Source organism: Micropterus dolomieu, linkage group LG01, assembly GCF_021292245.1.
Source record: "Micropterus dolomieu isolate WLL.071019.BEF.003 ecotype Adirondacks linkage group LG01, ASM2129224v1, whole genome shotgun sequence".
Lineage (NCBI taxonomy): Eukaryota > Metazoa > Chordata > Actinopteri > Centrarchiformes > Centrarchidae > Micropterus > Micropterus dolomieu.
This window is the reverse complement of record NC_060150.1, coordinates 40922189-40943058: the sequence shown is the minus strand read 5'-3', so window position 1 is coordinate 40943058 and position 20870 is coordinate 40922189. Positions and strand designations below refer to the sequence as shown.

The following is a 20870-nucleotide window of genomic DNA, read 5'->3' as shown; positions in this document are numbered from 1 at the left end:
GAATAGCCATCAATATTAAACATGTTGAAAAATGCTACAGACTTTTGAGAAGAAAGCAGAAGAATCAAAAAGCTTAACCACTAAAGAGGTTCCTCATATCTGTTTCGCAGGATGTGTAATGACATAATGATCCAATAACACAGGTAACAAATTCAAGTACTGTACTTAACTGCAGATTTTGATTAATAATATAAAAATGTTTACTTCCTGTCATCTCTACAGTAACATTACCTTGGCCTCCAAACTCATTGATCACCTTACCGTGTAATTTGTACAGTTTTACCTTGAAACAAAAGGAAATGTTGGAAACATAAGGGAGGAAGGGGGTGTATGTAAGGATCATTAAGAAAACACTCCGTGCTTTAATTCAGGAAATCTTTTGAGCAGCCAGTTTTATTTAATGCACTTCACTGACATACCAGGTCTGACTACATGGAAGGTCTGTGGGTGATTCAGTTAAGTGTGAGGCTCCTTCTGCGTAAGAGGCTGTCTGAACATATTTGGCAGGAGGACTCTGTGGGGTTGTGGATGCACTGAAGGATCATCAGGGTCCTGTGGACAGTTATAATCTCTGTTACTCCAGGGTACTTTTGTCAAGAAGTAGAGGTTCATCACGTCTGTATCAAGTCTCACACTTAATCTGTCAGCATCTGGTCACAAACCACTTCTACGTGCAAACAACCTACTGTGGCATTTAATTTGGAGGACTCGTTGAATGTCACTTACTGGTCGTTGTCTGTGCAAGTCCAGCGGAAACCTCTTGAATGGAGGATCTGGATCAAATCTACAATGGATCCTTCACTACATGATTCTCTGTAGAAGAAAAAACAAGGTACTTGATTTGTGGATATACATGTTAACCACTTTCCAATAAGTTACCATTTATAAAGGGTTTACAAGCTGTAGTTTATAACAATATTATCAATGGTTGATAATGATACTTTACAGCAATTATTTAAAACAACTCTTGGGTTGCCAGGGCAGAGTTCAGCCCAGACAAAACATAAGAAAACATTTATTTCAACAGAAACAGTGGTGCCTTCAACACCCTGTTGTGTATGCAAGCGCAATGCACTTTAGTTCCTTTTTAATATGGCTGTGTTTATATACACATCGCTGCTGATTGGGTGACACCTCTCTGACACATTCAACAAACATGCCTCAAAGCCCGTTGGGCGCCGCTGCATACCGTTTCGAGGAGACATGTCGTTCAACCTGGAAACAGTAGCAAAACGTTTTGAGATTGAACTTGCCCCAGGTTTAGAAAAATCTCTCAAGCAGGTGTTTGTTCTTCCTTTTGGGTTATAATTTAATTCAGCTCAGCTATATTGTCATCATACAGGCATACAATGAAAGATATTGTTATTTAAGGACAGAGAAGTCATAAATGTTAGTAATCTGTTAATGGGTAACTTTGGTGAGTTTGAAGTCATGAATGTTAAAAAAGACACCTTTGCTTTGGAGGAACCAGCCAGAGGACGTTTTTGCAACCTGGCACCCAAAAGTTGTTTTTATTCACCGCTTATAACTGCTCCATAAAGCACTGATATGAAATCATTAGTTAGTGATTAGCTTCATTTACAAACCCTTAATAAAAAGTATCTTCTTGGAAAGTGGTACTGATTTATCTGAAAGCAACATTCTACTGTAAAACCAAGTATCAGCTGTTTTAATCCTCACATGAAGGGTCCCCCTAAATTGGTCACCACCTTTATGTTGACATAATCCACCCTGGCTGGGTTCAGACCGTCCAGCTCAACACTCCCAAACATGCTGTAAGATTAAAAAAGATGCTATGCAAAAAAGATTAAACACCATTGATAAAAATATTTGCTTCATTCATTCATTTTTTTTTTTTTACCTTTTCCTATTGAAGGCGTTGACAATAGACCCATTCAGTAATACAGTGATGTTGCCACATGCCATTTCTGCAAACTAACAAATGAGCACAGAAAATCACATGAGAGCAATATTCCACTGCTGCTTTAAAATGAGTATGTTGCACATAAAGGATAAACAACACAGCTGTGTGTTCTTTATGTGCAACAGTGCTGAAACATTTGGACATTAAACTCACGCTTTGTGAGGCTTGCCTCCACAAGGAATACACTGGATGATTTCTACATGCTGACCACTCCGGACAAGAACTGAAATCAAAACCTGTGTGTCAAATTCACAACTGTCAGTTAAAATAAGCAGACAAATAGATAATAAAAAAACAAACGTGTTGACAGGCATCACTCAGCACTATAAAGGCAAAACATTTGGGAGTGCAGCTGCCTGGATTTGAATCCCTGTGCTACCAAGTTTCTTAATCGTAATCACTTTTCCCAATGAATACACTTTTTCTTATTAAGATTGTAAAAGAATGGTTCAGGAGATTGGTGTATATTATTGGTAAGTTGGCATATACAGTGTTCACATTATCTTAAACCATTTAAAGATGCATTAACAGGTTTTTGGGAAAACGGAAACAAATTGTAAACACATATTGACCTGTTTTTAACTTTTAAGTTGTTATTGCTAACTTGTTGAGAAACTGTTGCCCTTTTACACATCCATCAAATACTGGGCAACATTAGTATTCATTTGCCAATGAGAATATTTACTCACTTTTAGCTCTGCTTTTATTTTCCACCGACTCCTGAGGGAAATAACTGGCTCTTTAGCTGCTAAGTGCTCCACCAACTATAGACGCCACCTGTGTTTGTCTGCCCTGTAAAACTTTTTTAAAGCATTTTCACTGAAAATGGCTGCCTGCTGCTTTATGTTAAGTTGTGGATTGTAAAACCAAAACATTGAGCTGAAAGACGCTAAAACGCTCTGTGGAACTGCAGAGTCAGGTGATCTGTGGGCATTATGAGCGATCCCTGTCATATTGAATTCGATCAATTGTCAATATAAAAATATGGATTAGTGCAGCTTTAAGAAACATAAATGTTTTTTTTCCAGTGTCTGCATTTTATCATAATTTGGCAACAGCTGTAAATATACAGTACATTCCTGTGCCAACGTCTTGTTAACTTTTACAGAGGAGCAATAGAAAGCATCCTGACTGGAAATATCACCAACTGGCATGGGATGAGCCAGGTCAGGTCAGGTCAGGTGGGCTCTTCAGCAGGTCATTAAAACCACTCAGAAGGTCAGTGGTACCCATCTACCGAGCATCAGTGATATCGGTGAGGTGAGGGGCCTGTGCAGAGCCCAAAGGACAGTTTTTTCGGTATATAATTTTATAATTTTTGTATCTAACATTTGCTTTGTAGCATAAAGGGAACTACAAACTGGATCTCATTTTACAACCCTGCATGTGGCAAATACATTTACCTTGTGTTCAGATAATGTCATATTTGAATGTGGTTAATTACAACATAAATTAATGCGGGATAATTTATATCATATGGTCATATGGTAAGAAGTCTATATCAATGATATCTCAAATGAGCTGAAAATAACATATTAAACTTAATAACTCATTAGTTAATGACTCAGTGACAGGAAATGTTATATCAATGAGTTAGTTACTGCAGTGTTTCCCAACCTGGGGGTCAGGACTCCTTCCAGGGTTCACAAAATAAATCAGAGGGTTTGTGTGATAATTAATTGGACTGGAAAGAAGAAAAGTGTTGCTCTGCCCTTTTTTCCTCAGACTTTTCTCTAATCTTTGCTTTTTTTCCTTGTGAATGTCTTTGAGCCAAAGAGCTTGAGAACCACATGGCATTAGTACAACCATGTTTCAATTGTCTCTGTCTTGTTAAAACCAGAAAAGACGTAGCCTACCGGAGTCTTCCTCTTGTCCACACCAGATGAGGTCGTTGAACATGTACCCAGCCAGTGTGTCCTCCAGGGTCCAGAAGTGACGTACAACAGCTGCGTAGCTGTGCATCAGTGTCCTGGTTTTACTCCAGAAGAGGAACTGAACAGAAGGAAAGGGAAATATACAGAAGCTTAACTCAAAGAGTTTTCATCTAATGAGGTATCAGTGAAGAATGCTGAACGTATCTCTAATGTGGGAGCTAACATCTCCCTCTTGCTCACCCTATCACAAGGCCGGGTTTGTGGCATTGCAAAAAACATCTGATCATAATCCTCCACTGTCACATTACACGACGACTGACCGACAACCGCCTCCTCAAACTGTCTCCAGATGTCCTCACAGTCAAACCTGTAAAGATGAAATATATCTTTATGTTTTTTTTTTAAGGAAACAGCGATCAATCAATGAATCAATAGTCAGATAATTAGTTGATTAATTGTTAAATATACCATAATTCAATTGTTTCTCAAATGTGAATATTTCCATTCTTAGATTGTTGAGTTAGTTTTCTGCTATTGTAAACTGAGATATCTTTGTGTTTTGGACTCTTGTGGGACAAAACAAGACATTTAACGAAGTCACCTTGGGCTCCGGGTCAAGTCAGACGTCAAGAACTAAAGCTTGGGTTTCAAGACCTAAACAAGTCATAATATGTTCTTTGCGAAATTCAATGGCATTTCAAAACATAAACACAAATACCATTAGTTGGTAGATTACTGAAATGTAAACCATGAAAGCCTCACAGCCTTTGTGATCCTAGAATTTCCATAAAATAAAACGTGTTTTCATACAAAGCACATTGGTACATGCCCAGGGTTCCACAGTAACCATCTTTGTCTCAATTTCTTTCCACAGAACCACAGAAAAGAAAAAAGACTCATTCAACATCACATCAAAATGAGTATTACCGCCCTGCACGTGGGCTTTAATTCCGATTTGCCTGATACTGTGCTTGGCCTTTAATATGCTGCTAGAGCTAAAGTTATTCTGCTTTGGGGTTCAAGTCTTTCACGTTTTGAGGCTGAAGTCGCTGGTTTTAAAGTCAAAGGTCAGTGATTGTGTGTTATGACTCCAGTATAACTCATCAGTACATTACCTCAAGCTTGGGTTAACCAGTGTGATGTAATTGTAACACCTTCCAACCACAATGTGTTTAATGTTGGGGGTAGTCCCAAGCCGCGCTCTCAGTTGACCAGGGCAGACCAGCAGCATAATAAACCCTTTCAAAAGGACACAAAGATAGAAGAAAGAAGACATTATCTATCTAAATTGGGACGGACACATAAAAAGACAGAAAAAACTGCATGTCAGGTGGAATTACGTACATACTGTCAGGCTGATCGTTACAAAGGGCGCGGATGTTTTTGGCGAGCTCATGATAGTGAGACCCCGCGACGCTTCACTGCACTTCAGAAAACATGCGTGTTTGTACATGCTTTCATCCGGATTACTGTAGATAAACAACGAAAAACATTTTCTATCAGTTTTGAATGTTCTACCAGGCCAGCAGATACTTTCCTGGGGTCCTCACAAGGAGTTTGTTTGTTGCTGCGTGACTGAAATCTAATTTTCTTGTGGCATGAACAAAACTTCACCCTGCATTTTAAAAGAGCTGTGAAACCTTGAAGCTTTTCAAACACCCTACAGGAGATTCTTGCACATGATGACCTTTAGAAAACAATAAATCTACCGGCATTTCAAGGAGATACACAAAAGATACACTTTCTTTGTTTAATTAGTCTTTAGCACATGCAATCATTAAATACCATGTGAATAAAGATGCACACATGCCCAGTTTTGTAATTCAGTGACAACATAAGTAAATTCTCACCATTTGCCATGCAGAAGGTTAAATGACAACAAATGGCTTCATAGTCGTGATGTTGAATGCTCTGCTCAGGTCAGATTCCTACTCAAATGGAGTCTCGTTGTGGTGTGATCTGTCCTCAACCATCCCCTCAGGACTAATTGTTGTCATACCCGGTCTTCATAGGTCGACTAACACAGCTCCATCCCAACCCACAGAGACATTCTTACAATGTTTTTTCCAGCCTCCTCTTGGGAAGAGATCCACATGACTCTTATTATGCCGCCATTAAGAATCTCCCGACATAAAGTGTGTGCTGTTCTATGGGACCTGGTGCCATGACAGGCTGAAGGAAGAAGTCTATGTTGCTGTTTTGTGTTACTGGACACAGGGCGATGTGTATGTCTCAAAAGCAGCCTGCAGTATTATGTTGAAGATAGTACATAGTTGTTATCATGTGAAGAAGTCGCGGGTGGAAGGCAGCTAGATCAGGTTTTTCTGTCAAACATGAGAACATGAAACTGTTCATCAGTGTGACAGATATGTATCCTGGAGGTTCAAAGCAATTTTCATATCTCATAAAAGGTCGTCTTTCTTCTATTTCCATATCTGTTGCTCATGTTCAATTTACTGCAAATAATTGTAAACTTTAATTATTTTTTGGCAAAATTTTTAATGCAGGACTTCCAATTGGGTATTATTCCATTGTGGTACTGATACTTTCACCTTAAAAAAGAGGACTTGAACACTGACTCCAACTCCTAAATGTACTTACTTATATTATACTTTCATTTAGCTTATTGTACAGGTTTTACATTTGCTTTGTTCCCTCTAAGCAGACTGTGCATTCTCAATATTAGACCTACCTGAGTGCATTTTGCAGTAACCTGGGAAGATTCATGCATATTATTAGTATGTAAAATCACAGTGACCAGTCTTGTTCCCATTTACCTATGGAACTTCTTGTCAGGTTGTGACACAAAATGAAGAGAGGATGCATCACTAACATCTAGTGTTTTCATAATATCACCAATTTTCCAAAGGGGCATGCTGAAATTAATGGTGCATTTCCAAACTATAGTAGAGCATGACGTAAACAGACGCCCACAGGAGGTCTGAGTGACCTTTGCTCACTTGTACACTGACTAACATGAAGGACTTTCCATCTTAACACAAGATCAAACACTTCTTTACTTTGGTTTTGTGCTAATATATGTAGCATCCAAATAAAATCTGTCATGAGTCCAAAGGAGTCTCTAGGCAGTTTCATGTTACGTAATTTGTCAACAAATTGCTCTCAAATTGTGATTGCCTGAATGTGATTCTCATTATACTGCCTGTTGCCAGACTTCTCATTAACTGCTGAAAGAAAATTCATTTCTGACACCGCTTTGGGAGATAAAGACCGTCTGAGGTTAAATCTGAAAGACAGTATGGATGAGATGGCACCCTCGTTTTTAAAGCTAACTTCATGTTGCACAGCAGGACTGAGCGTCTCTGGAATGGTCGAGCGTACAAGCACAAAATGCTGATAGATAGCTGAATAGAGCCTCAAAGAACATGAAGCCAAAATCTGATTCAGACCTTAAAGAACCAGCCCTACTGACAAACTGAAATATGCTTATATGGGCTTTTTGTGAAATTTACTTTAATAATTACTTTAGTATAATGTACTGACGGTGCAATATCTTGCCATTAGGGGAAGTTTATGCATAATTAATGCAAAATGATTACCTAAACGCTACTTCCTTTTGTGATACATTCACAACTCAAAATTCTAGTTCTAGTTCTAATAGTTCCCATAGATGCAGGTAAGGTGGAGAAAATCTTTCTAATTTCATGACACTGCCAATCTCTATGTCTGCTGTTAAGATACTAAGAGCATTTACCATTTGAAAAACAAGTATATTTAAACAGCAACAATAACTGTCATTAGTTGAAACATGAAGGAAAAATGTATAAGCAGGCCGGACGTAATATTTAATTTGCATTATTATTTTGCAATTTGGTGCTCTTTTGATTTCAGGTGATTTTATTTGCCCAAGAGATGTAGTTTTTAAAAGATATTAAACAGGGGTATTAGTTGCAATCAAAAGAGTTATATGTTGGCTCTGTGTCGAGTTGAAGTACCACAAAGCTTTTGCCCAATGTTGCATTGTTCTCTGACCTGTTCTCATAAACTGACAGCTGAAGTATTGCCCTTTAGTGGCATCAGTTCCTAGTTCTAAGATAAGGCTGCAACCAACTAACAGATAATGAAAAATTCCCCTCACAAGTCACCCAGCGCTGCATGATGACTCCTTAAGTGTTTTATGTGACCAGCAGCCCCAAACAAAAACAGAATATACGTAATGCAGAAAAGCAACCAATTACTTCAATTTGTGAAGCTGTAACCAAGTAAATGTTTTGAATTTTATTTCACTAATGAACAAAAGTCACTTTGTAGTTCTTTGATAAATGTTAACTCAACTTGAAAACAACACTTGAAGTTGCCTGCAGCACTAAAACCCCTTAAACCAGGGAGACTGTCGGCCTCCCCTCAGACAAAGTTTGGAAAATGGCAGCCCCTCACCCCCCTTTGTTTACTTGGTTAGTTTCTCTCAAGTCTTAGATGCCTAAGGGTTTGTGACTATGTTATTTGATTATACTCAACAATTGAGCCAAGCTAACCTAATAATGCTGTTTGACATAACTTCAGACTACACCAAATACATAAAAAGAGGTCTTTCCTGAAGCATTTGCTGTTTCTGACTCGGAACAGCTGGGAGCCGCCCTGGGGAGGCCCACCTCCCACTTTCAAAACCTCTGCTCTACACAACATCATGTTTGACTTGTGGCAACACAGTTGTGTATTACAGTGTTGCTGCTGCCACCTTGTGGCCTAAAGAGGGCTTGTATGATTATTATACGTGCTAGAGGTGGCCAAACTTTTTAAACCAAAACATCACATCATAGTGATATTTTTTGTCATGGCACCCATCCATGCCCTCTCATACAATATACAAACATACATGCAAAATTCACCTCAAGGATACCTAAATAACTAACAAGCTTGAGGTAAAGTAGGTTACATGGGTGAATTCATGCAATTATTAAGTGAAATACTACTGGTGTCTGAGAGAAAAATTGCTGCTTTAGACTACGTACGTTGCTGTTTCAATCTGCAGATAAATACTAAACTTAATGTAAAAAATGAATAAAGCGTTGAGGGTTAAGATACATTGTCATTTCTTTGAGGACATAACAGAATCAATATATTGTGATTTTAATGTTTATTTCTTAGTTAGTCCATTTTGATGTTTTAAAAACTTAAAATATAGTTATTGTAAATGATGTGCCATCATTTTTTCTAATGTGGTGAAAGTGGCACCGACTCATCCTTTAAGGCACTACTCTTTGGGAACCATGGAGCTCCACAAAGTTATGAAAGTCCAGCCATGAAACCTGTATTGAAGCCATTCATAATTTCAGACCTTTCAAATGAAAAAGTTTCCATAATTATAAAACTCAACGGCTGGATAAAGAGCCTCTGTGAATGTAATCTACACTCTGTGGATGACAACTACCCAGTTTCAGACGCTGGGGACATGTCCCCACCACATTTTGAAATCGCTGATTTTGTCCCTATCACTTCTTGAAAGCATTTAAATGTTCTGAAAGATAGCTTGCACCAAGAAATGTTAACTAACAAATGAAAATAGATTGGGTCCCAACCCCCAATAACAACAAGACCTTACGGCACAGAATCACTCAACATAAGATCACAACCAAGCTGGACCCCCAAGTACAACGACCAAGGCTAAGTGACAAAGTACCCTCTGAAAGTCTGCTAGAAGATGTGAATGCAGCACTACATACTATCCTTAGTAAAGCCATAACCGAGAACAATGTACGCCACAGCAACAGTGATCCTAGAGATGCTTGGCTATAAGATGAACACCACAAGCCACAAAGAGCATTATACCCCATGGAGGAGAAGGCTAGAGGCCAAGATCAAGGCAACACAAAGAGAGGTTAGTCAGCTGTCAGAGCTACAGGAAGGTGCAAGGAAAGGGCTACCTAAGAAATACAACAAGCTGTCGATACCTGAGGCTCGGGAGAAGCAGAAGCCAGGAGAGTAAACCGGATGTTCTCCACCAAACCATCCAAAGTGTACTCTCAGTGGCATGGTAATAACACAAGATCAGATCCACCCAGGGCTGAGACTGAACAGTACTGGAAGAACATATGGGAGAAAGAAGCATCCCACAACACCAATGCTCAGTGGCTAGTGGATCTAAGAACAGATCACAGCATCTCCCAGAACAAGATCCAGTAAATGTAAATGCTCCGTATGTGTATAGCGCCTTTCTAGTCTTTTTGACCACTCAAAGCGCTTTTACACTACATCTGCATTCACCATTCACACACATTCATTCACTGAGCCAAAGTGCTCAAACAGTAACTAACATTCACACACATTCATACACTGGCGGAACAGCCTCCAGGGGCAATTCGGGGTTCAGTGCCCAAGGACACTTCGACACGCCGCCTGGAGGATTAAGCTGCCGACCTTCCAATTAACAGGCAACCCGCTCTATCTCCTGAGCCACAGCCGCACCAAGATCAACAGTGACCATTACAACGTCAGACATCCAAGAAAGAGTGGCAGGTATGAAGAGCTGAACAGCATCAGGCCCTGACATGATCCACACCTGATGGCTGAAGAAATTAATTGCACTCCATGAACGCCTGACAGCAGAAATTAACCAACTGCTGATGGATGGGACCCAGCCAGAATGGTTAAGGATCCACAGAAGGGAACAATCCCATCCAACTACCGGCCAATAACCTACCTCTGCACAACATGGAAGCTCCTGTCAGGTATCATAGCAGCTAAGATGAGTACGCAAATGGCTCAGTACATGGACAGGGCCCAGAAGGGAATGGGCAGTAATACCAGGGGAGCAAAGCACCAGCTACTGGTTGATAGAGCGGTCACTCGAGACTGCAAGACCAGGCAGACCAATCTGTGCACCACCTGGATTGACGACAAGAAAGCCTAAGACTCACTGCCACATACATGGATACTGGAATGCTTGGAAATGTACAAGATCAACAGGACACTAATAGCCTTCATCAAGAACTCAGTGGGGCTGTGGAAAACAAGTCTGGAAGCCAACTCAAAGCTAATTGCACCAAGTCACTATCAAGTGCGGCATATACCAAGGCAATGTTCTATCCCCACTGCTGTTCTGCATAGGCCTGAACCCCCTCCGCCAGATCATCACAAAGACTGGCTACGGATACCGGTTCCGAAGTGGAACAACCATCAGTCACCTCCTCTACATGGATGACATCAAGCTGTATGCCAGAAATGAGCGAGACATCGACTCACTGATCCACACTACCAGGATCTACAGCGATGACATTGGAATGTCGTTCGGACTGGACAAGTGTGGTCGCATGGTATCAAAAAAAGGGAAAATTATCAGAACTGAGGGGATTGAACTACCAGAAGGCCACATTGCAGATGTTCAGGACAGCTACAAATACCTTGGGGTGCCGCAGGCTAACGGAAAAACCACTGTCCAGGATGAAACGACAAAGATCCAGGAGTACATCAGGAAGATGGGGCCCAAAGATGAAGGGCTTAGTGAATACCTCAGGCAGCAGAAACCCGAAGGTGAGGACAAGGAAGATGAAGAACCTGGGAGAAACTGGGAGAGTGGCTACAGCAGATTCCAGGTAAAACATCAGAGGTCTCTGTCCAGAAGAGTGCAGTCCTAGGAACAGCTAAGATATTGCGCAGAACCATCAAACTCCCAAGCCTCTGGTTGAGGATGACACATACCACCCCACAGGGGTGAGAGGGGGATATTTATATTCATATTCATACTGTACATAGCCTATATATAATCTGATGAGTGAAGCTTCTTCCTGGTGATGTGCTGAGCAGTTTTCACCACCCTCGGTAGAGCCATGGGCATTGCAGTGATGCAGCCAGTCAAGATACTCTCAGTGTTGCACCTAGTGGTACATGAGGTATTTAGGTCTTTTACTTAAGTTAAAGCACTAATACCTCACTGTTAAAATACTCTTACAAGTAAAAGTACTACATTGAAAATTTTACTTAAATCAAACTATGTAAGTATGATCAGGAAAATATACTTAAAGTATTAAAAGTGAAAGTAGGCTACAGTGCAGAAAAAAATGTCCCCTGTGACCGTTATACTATTATATATATCACCACTAGATTTCTACTCATGTATTAATGTATGTCTCAAAATGATTAATGCACTAAAATGGGCTAATCCAATGGAAAAGCAGCAAATCTTCACATTGGTGATGCTTGATTATCAAAATATCAAAACAACAAAGTACTAGCTTTACTTGTATAAACTTTTGGGTGGTTTAATTTATAACAAAACATACATTTTTAAACTCTTCATATGTTCTGTGTGTAAATGTGTCTTGCTTGTCGTAGTGGGAACTAAACTAGACTAAAAACTAACACCTGCTAACATCTGGCTTCTGTCTTCACATTCTTAAGCTGTAAAACACTTTTTCAGTCTTCAGCTGAGAGGTTTATCTGAACCCAGGACTTGTCACAGTCCGTGGTATTGCTCTGATGAAATGCAAATGCTTGTAGTTTTAGTTTGAATGACTTCAATTATGTTATATGAATGTGCAATGTTTCTCTCCACGTTTAAGAAAGTAGTGGTGTCAGTGGTTTATGTGTTAACAGGAAATTAGAGTTTCCTAAATCATGTGCACAAATGCGAGACAAATAAAGGCTGATCTTATCTTATGTATTTCATTATTCTTCACAGACGTCCAGCAGTTGTTGGGAAATAAAGAACAGGTTCCCCCTGAGCAGCAGCAGCAGTACAGCCCAAGTCTAGACCAGGAGGACCCGCCAGAGCTGCTACACATTAAAGAGGAAGAGGAGGAACTCTGGACTAGTCAGGAGGGAGAACAGCATCCAGGGCTGGAGGATGATGATATCACTGAGTTCCCCTTCACTCCTGTCACTGTGACAGAAAATATTTCAATAAAATTGATACGCATGCAACTTGAGTCGTCAAATGTTATTGTTGCTTTACTTCCTCTATCAACGCTAGAGCAGCAAATACGCAACACGCAACACACACACACACACACACACACACACACACACACACACACACACAAAAAAAGCTTACTGAAGAGCAAGGCAGGATTGGGGCTTGTATTTTGTAGTCATGGACATGCTAATGCAGAGGGATTCTACAGCAACGTGCAGCCAATGCTAAAAGCCTTTTCGCTGCAGATTGTGAGTGTCAAAACTCCCTTAGCTACCAGCTGGCCAATAAGAGCCTTATTGCTCCTTTGTGGGTTGAGGTCCAACTACAACTTCACCTAACATTATATGGAGCTGAATCTGCTGCATGTTGTCCTTGTTCACTGTTAATTGTCTGAAAGCAAGGGCGTCACTTTGAGTTGAGAAGTGGTGGGGACACAGGGACTCAGATTAGGCGTATGAAGAGACGCTTAGCTTGCGAGACATCAAGATATGTGATATTAGGTTCATGAAAACGAGACAAAACAGTGTTTTAAAGATATCCTCAATGGAGAGATATATGAGTGGGGGGTCTGGGGGGACCTCCCGCAGAAAAGTTTGATTATTAAACACTTAATTTCCTGCATTCTGTTGAAAGTTTCTGCACCAATTTATGGTGGAAATGTTTTTATTTATGTAAAAGGAAACACAGAATTCAGGTAGCACGTGACATTTAAAATATCTAAATCTAATCTGGAGAATATAAAGCAGTGCAGCTGTCAGGCATTCTGTGCTGCTTTCAGATCTGTTTCTCCTATAGATCAACTTTTCTCATGTAATGTTATCCCTGCTGAGGCAACACACACATGTAGGCATGATTTAGTCTTCCCTCCTCTTTTGTCATGTTCACAGGGAGAGAACAGAAAATTTGGCCAAAAAGAAACTGTGTCAAGAGGTTGTTAAATTTACTGATTGGTGCATGCACCTCTTATATAATGAGTAGCTTGTTTTTCTTTAGCTTAAGTTCCTTTTTTTGGACAATGCACATTTGTTTCTATATTTCAACTGTATTGCATATTTTCTTAATGTGCAAATGAACCTTTCTAAAGGTTATTTTCCATTTGTTATATAACTGCGAGCTGTATTTCAGAACATTTAACAAATTATGCTTTTAAAAAGTGATGGGGACAAAATCAGCCATTTCAAAAAGTGGTGGGGACATGTCCTCAGCGTCCCCAGTGTAAATGACACCTATGTTTGAAGGTGCAGACAATTACAATATAACTATTCACTCAGATGTAACCCAGCTTTATATTAATTCATTGAGTTTATATACACATTGGTTAAAAACTTTTCTTTTGCAGACAGTAACCTACAGCTGCAGCCCACAGTATTTATGAAAAATATACTACTGTTTAGTCTTTTTTTTTGCAGATACACATTTAACATTTTTTATGTTATCTGTTTTGCAATATCAGTGCAATGAAGGGACAGATGTTGCAAAAGGACAATCAATGCTTTGTGGTCCAGGAAAACTATCCTCAAAGGAGGTGCTTTCATGCCAGTATGTTTATTATTATGTCAGCTGATCTCAGGGTGGGCTGTGTCTGGATCCAGTCTGATGCAAAGAGTAGAATAAAATACCGGTAGGTTACATTCAGACACAACACCCTAACCCTAACGTACACAAACACACTTCTTTCTGTTAGTATAGTAGATTCTGACACTAGTCTTATTTTCCTGTTTTTTATGTTGCCACCTGTTGCCACCAGGGCATATAGTATATTCACTTTTATATTCACAGTCTTTTTATGTTTGTGTTGAAGAAAACACACCATTAATTGAACTTGAATGTCATTTAACAGAGGTTTTAGTCCACAATCATCCATTGTCGCTGTCTCTCCTTCAGAGGACATGGAAAGGTAACTTGTACTAAAATCATACTCACCTCCTTTTTTTTTGCAGTGACTTACCAGTTTCCTGTACGGAGGAATGACATTGTTCTAGCCAATGAGAGCGCCGACTTTACATTCATTGACCAATGGGAATGAGAGTTGCCTTTAGTCCCACCCTCATAGCTAAACTGTCAACACTGAGAAGTCAGTACGTCTGGAGGTAGGTTGAGTAGCTATCTTTTCCCCGTTGGAAATCTTACTATTGTAGCTCTTGTAGCAGCCTGTCAAAACCGTAAATTTTATCCGCGTAGCTGCAGTTGTCATAACGCTCATCACCCGTTTATTCGTGCTTTACCCCGTTAAAGCTAACTAGCATAGGGAGCTAAAGAGGAAACCAGCGCGTCACAAACGTTACATTATCTAGTTTCTCCAGCCGGAAGCTCATCGGTTGTCTTTGTAGCTGCTGTCACAACGCGAACGGAAAGCTACTGTGAATGTGAATGAATCTGTGAATGAGTGTAACTTTACCCCCCCAACAGGAATTTCACGCTACAGCCTGTATCTGTGAATAATCCTTCTTACCTGTCAACATGAGTGATCCTTGGCAAGAGTGCATGGATCACTGTGTGGAGGTCACCAAAAAGGCTGGGCAGGTAACCTTAAGAACTACTTAAAGTGCTTTTTGAAAATGCTTTGTCCTGGAAATGAATTTATGTTGGGGTTTAGCATGTACCTGCATGATAGAGTAATAAACGTGAGATCCACAATCAGAGACCTGGCCAAAATGGCCCCAATATGTTGTTATCACAAAGAAAATAGTTTACATTCACACATAGCACAGTAATAAAGGACCTGACAGGCTTATAGGGGAGAGTTTGACTATTTACAACATTTGCTTTCCTCAATAAACATGTTCATAAACAAGTTTGTGTTTTATTCTAAGTCAACTACCAGACTCTGGCCACACTGAAGATTATTCATTTTGATGATGATAATAATAATAATGGACAGAGCTGCAACAATTAATCAAAAAAATTGAGTCATTTTCTTAAAGGAACATTATTTGATTCCAGATGTAAATATCTTCTGGTTTATTTATATCTATGACAGTAAACTAAATATCTTTGGGTTGTGGACAAAACAAAACATTTGAGGTTGCCAGTTTGAGCTTTGTGAAACACAGATTCAGATTTTTGAAAATGTTCTGACATTTTAGAGATTAGAGATTTTAGAGTCTGATAGTTGTTTGAAACAGGAGAAATCATTTCACAGAATTAGAGGTACAAATGCACTTGTTCTTCTTTAAACATTTCTTAAAACAAAAAAATAACCTAAGTTTACAGTAAGTTTCTTTTTGTTTTGTGTATGGAAAGTAAAATTTTCATCTAGCTCTAAGGTGGTTGTATAAGACACCTTTTACTAATTAAAATCCATATAAGGTTTAAAGAGTGATGTTAGCTACCTACTTTTTGTACAAAATAAACATGAATTCAGGAGAAATTTCAGTAATATGTAATAAAGACAATTAGGTATTTAATTATTTGGCCTTGGAGTGTACACCTAATCACCTCTGAACCATCATTGTATGAAACCATAACACACAACATGTTAGGCTAATTAAAGTAGCAGATGTAGTCAGTCATCCAAAACATCCCCTTGCTGAGTTTGTCATCGTTGATTTCCTGCCAGATGATCCGCGAGGCGCTCCAGAAGGACATCGCCGTCATGCAGAAGAGCTCACCAGTTGACCTGGTGACCGAGACTGACCAGAAAGTGGAACAGCTCATTATATCTTCCATCAAGGAAAAGTACCCCACTCACAGGTACTTGACTAGCAATTATAGACATGAGAGTGGGTATATGAACTACGTGACAGTACTGTAGCACATGAAAAGAAGAATATTTCATCAGGGTGTTTTTATTCAGTATATCAGTATATAATATTCAGCACAATAATATTTAATAGAGGACAATTGACAATCAATGTATTGTGGCAATACATGTACTGTGAATAGTCCCCTATTAAACATGTTATTACTTAATTACTGATCATTTCTTCCCACGGGTCTTCTGCAGGACAGCCTCCATATGCCGCTCAAACACACGGTAATAATTGGGTCTGATGGAGGTTGCTCTTGCGTGGGAAACGCTCCTCCTTATGTGGAGGAGCGGAGCCCCACTCTCTGTGAAACACAGAGAGCAGAGTTTGAATAAATGACACCAGAACATGGCAGTATAGTTTTTCTGTTTGTTTGGCTTAATTGCTGTGGGGGGAAAAAATGCTTATAATGCCAGAGAAAACCACAATTTTTATAAATTGTTTCTGTGTTTTGGCAGATTCCATGACATTCCACATTTTACAGATGTTTCCCTTTTTATTGTCAAATTCCACGATTCACAGACGACATAGGGCCCTACAATACTATCATTAATGTGACGGTTGAGGTAACAGTAACCATTTGTTTGTCTATGATTTTGAAGCTTCATAGGTGAGGAGTCAGTAGCAGCAGGAGCTCCCAGTGTTCTAACTGAAAATCCTACTTGGATCATCGATCCTGTTGATGGCACCACCAACTTTGTTCACAGGTAGTGCCTGCGCTTACATACTATATAGACCTGATACGGCGCTGGGTTCCTTTTATCTGTGTCGCTCCTTAAGTATTTTTATCTTTTAATTAGGTTCTCTCTTGGATTGTCCTCTCTGTCAGGGATAATTAGACAACGCAGATGAAACTGAACTGATAATAGAAATGGATTCCTCTGAGCTTAAACCCAGAGGGAGTTCATTAAATGAATGTTTTATACTGTAAATTTATTTTGTGCAGGTTCCCATTTGTGTCAGTATCAATTGGCTTCACTGTGAAGAAAGAGGTAGGTTTTATTGTATGCTTTTTGACACTGTACATCTACATTTTAAGATACATTAACGTAGTAAATGCCCCAGTAACCCAGTGAATAGTACAGTTGTTTTCTTCTTTTTATGTGGCGGCTGTTCTATTCTTAGCCCTCCACCCACACCACATTAATCACTGCTGTTTTCTGTGCTGCCTCTTTGACTCAGATAGAGTTTGGGATCGTTTACAGCTGCATTGAGGACAAGATGTACACTGCCCGGAAAGGGAAAGGAGCATTCTGCAATGGAGTGCCTATCAAAGTGTCTGGACAAAAAGGTAAATATTGATGATCACATCAGGCTTCAGTGTTGCAGTTTTTAAAATATCCACTAGATGGAGGCAAGATCACAGCAAGTTTCTATGCTTATACCAACAGCTCTAAACCAGTGGAATGTGAAATGTTTTCAGAGATTTAAACCTGCTATAATTTGTTGAGTAATATTTTGTTTTTCATCCAAGATATAAGCCAATCCCTGGTACTGACAGAAATGGGCTTCAAGAAGGATCCTGAGCATTTCAAAACGATGTTGGCCAATGTCAAGACCATCCTCACCATCCCTGTGCATGGGTAAGTAAATATATACACTTGCGCATACAAGTTGTTATCCTTAACATTTCAGTCCTGGTTGATGCGGTAATTCCCATGGTTACTATTTCAGCAAAACACTCCTTGAGCAGCTACTTTAATAATGCCTACAATTCTCAATACATATATACAGCAGAAGAGCAATGGGTGTATCTGTTTACACAAAGTCATGTTGTTTTAATAGGGTTAATCAAGCATAATTGCAACCGCAGTCTTATTTAATGGACGCAGGGCACTGTAAGTTGGAGATGTGTAGCCCGTCGCTGTCAGCTCTCTGTGGCTGCTCCTTCTTTATTACTCCCTTTAAAAAATATTACAAATGATCCACTAACAAAAATGCTAAAAAAAAGTCTCCTTGTTTTGTAGAAACGTTTTTGATGAATGATTGTAGTCAGTACTAACCTCAGTAACAAATACATTTTGTTTCCTGTGGCAGCTTCATAATAAAAGTCACCCTGGTTTTTAATGTGAAGCAGCAGTAGGATTTCCCCCCCAGTAAGTGGTTCATGGAAATCCTAAGGATTATAACTCAAACACACACTAAACTAATACTAAACCATATAGAGGTTAACAATGTGTCACGTGCATTCAAATGCAAGCAAATCATCATTTCTATCCACAGTATCCGCTCCCCGGGCAGTGCAGCTGTCAACATGTGTCTGGTGGCGTGCGGATCGGCCGATGCCTACTACCACATGGGCATCCACTGCTGGGACATGGCTGGGGGGGCAGCGGTTGTTACTGAAGCTGGCGGAGTAATCATGGACATTTCAGGTGAGTCGTCCTCAAAAAAACAACTTTCCAGAGGCTGCTGAGTCACTGGATGAAATGAAGGAAGCGGGCAACAGGGTGATTGAACTGCAGGAAGGAGATTGCTTTACAGAGCAAAGCAGCGGGAGAGTGGGCTGCTGTTCTTTCAGCATAAACACAACAGAAGTTATTAATGTTTATGAATTATTTATTGTTACTAATTCTCATTGTTATTGGTTTTTATCTCTATTTCAGCCTGGGAAACATAGATGGGGAGCAGGGCAGCTAGTGGCTTTGTACTTGAAACAGCAGGGTCTGGGAAATTTGATCTTAGATCTGGGCACCGCTGCCACTGACATAACAGCTGGCCTGAGATTTAGGATGATAAGGATGCTGTTTATCTAGTCAAACCTGCACTGTTGACAACGTCATGCTTTAACGGAGTTGGCAGATCCCCGACACTCCCTTTTTATATATTTGATCAGTACAGCACATGTGTACAGTACGTGGTGGAGAAAACTTTTAGCATGGTTGCAGACGTCTTTCGTTTCATAAAAAGCTGCGTCCAGCATGATAACAGAAGGTTGTAACTCAGTGATCAGCTCTCACACTTCAATCTGATCCAGCAGTGGTTTAAGTGTGCGAAAAAAATATGAATTCATCCCATTTAAGCCTGCTTACATGACATTTTGAGCAAATAATGTGTAAAAACGCAGGCTAAACAGAGCAACAAATTTGAAAGGCGATAAGAGAAAGACAAACCTCCACTAGTCAGGGAAATGATTCAATGTGAAATTAAAACTTTAAAGAAATGTGGATCTTGGCCACATCAGGAACAGCAGCTTCAGGGGCCATCAGCTTTTTTATTCCGGATAGTACGACACACATTTCAAATTAAATTGTTAATTTCACAGTCTTGTATAAAGAGTTACTGCATGCAACATAAGCCAAAAAAAAAGTGACGTTCAACTTCATTACAGTAATGCTTATTTATTATTGTCTCTTTCATCCAGGTGGACCATTTGATCTGATGTCTCGGAGGCTGATCATCGCCAGCAGCAGAGCAATAGCAGAACGCATCGCTAAGGAGATAACAGAGTTTGACGTTGGCAGGGACGACACAGATGGCTAGTAAATTTCCATCATGTCCTCAGCCAGTGTGACAGTTATTTAAACAGGCAACTGTTCTGTATTTAGCAGGTCATGATTCCATCTTTGCCTTAAGAACCAAAACGATAAACTTACCTCTGAAGAACAGCTGAGTGGGTCTGATAAATATTCAGCGCTTAGACTTTCAGCATTCTTTCTGCTTTCTTTGTAAGTCATTGTTGTATTTCTGCTCTTCGCCATTCACAGATACAGACTTTCTACTACACTGTCACGATTAATGATTACGTCTGTGTCTCCTAAAACACACTGGTACTGTATTGTTTTTAATCAGTCAGCCATTTTTATTATTATTTATATTTATGTGAACAATGCAGTAAGAACAAGAACAAGGAATTTCACTGTTAAAATGCACTGAAGTAATTTTACTATACATGTGTTCAGGTTTTGACCAGTAATGTTGCTTTTCCACGTGGGATTTTCGGGCTTGTATTTTGACATTTTAGACATTGTTTATTTTATTCACTTAGTTACATTTTATTTAAAGATACATTTGTTTCTACAGTAAGAAAATGAATTTCACTAGTCTGCACTGCAGTGAAAGGAAGAATACGTATACCAAATACTGTGCACATCCAACTACTGTTGTAATATGAGGTGTTATCTGTAAAGATGTAATGAAGGCTGTGAATAAAAAGCACTATAAAAATCTCTTTCTCGTGCCTAACCTCTTTAGCTGCGATCAGACTGCAGCACAGTGGGAACAGCCCAAGTCAGATGAAATCTGATCTTTTCTTTTTATAACATTTTAAAAAATTTTTATATACATTTTTTGAATTGATTTCATGCCTTGTAAGACAACCAAACAGTAACAAAAATGACTTTGTAGACCGTGTAGGACAAGACAGCAGACATCCATCCTAGACAGAGCGACTGTCACTGGCCTGAACGGGCCAGCGACTGGCCAGTCAACATGCCCGACATACATTTTTA

General features: G+C 39.6%; 2 protein-coding genes across 5 annotated transcripts; one reads left to right on the top strand and one right to left on the bottom strand.

The window, feature by feature from the left end:
* Nucleotides 1-361: 361 nt before the first annotated feature.
* Nucleotides 362-14922, bottom strand: LOC123977940 (ADP-ribosyl cyclase/cyclic ADP-ribose hydrolase 1-like). 3 transcript variants are annotated; one of them, XM_046061050.1, is made up of 10 exons: nt 14619-14922; nt 5143-5267; nt 4914-5037; nt 4039-4165; nt 3781-3916; nt 2078-2160; nt 1862-1935; nt 1681-1773; nt 727-813; nt 362-552 (listed from the first exon to the last, which is right to left on the bottom strand). In XM_046061050.1, exons 1-10 carry the CDS (start codon nt 14678-14680, stop codon nt 453-455), a joined length of 1011 nt encoding a protein of 336 aa, XP_045917006.1. In that variant the 5' UTR covers nt 14681-14922; the 3' UTR covers nt 362-452. The 3 variants fall into 3 exon arrangements, with proteins under 3 accessions (XP_045917006.1, XP_045917070.1, XP_045917141.1); XM_046061114.1 differs by lacking the exon at nt 14619-14922 and adding an exon at nt 5649-5767; XM_046061185.1 differs by lacking the exon at nt 14619-14922 and adding an exon at nt 5649-5767 and having other exon boundaries at nt 5147-5267.
* Nucleotides 14705-20590, top strand: LOC123978118 (inositol monophosphatase 1-like). 2 transcript variants are annotated; one of them, XM_046061285.1, is made up of 9 exons: nt 14705-14760; nt 15080-15193; nt 16230-16363; nt 17022-17126; nt 17366-17411; nt 17602-17710; nt 17894-18002; nt 18643-18794; nt 19784-20590. In XM_046061285.1, exons 2-9 carry the CDS (start codon nt 15131-15133, stop codon nt 19900-19902), a joined length of 837 nt encoding a protein of 278 aa, XP_045917241.1. In that variant the 5' UTR covers nt 14705-14760; nt 15080-15130; the 3' UTR covers nt 19903-20590. The 2 variants fall into 2 exon arrangements, with proteins under 2 accessions (XP_045917241.1, XP_045917314.1); XM_046061358.1 differs by lacking the exon at nt 14705-14760 and having other exon boundaries at nt 14809-15193.
* Nucleotides 20591-20870: the final 280 nt, after the last annotated feature.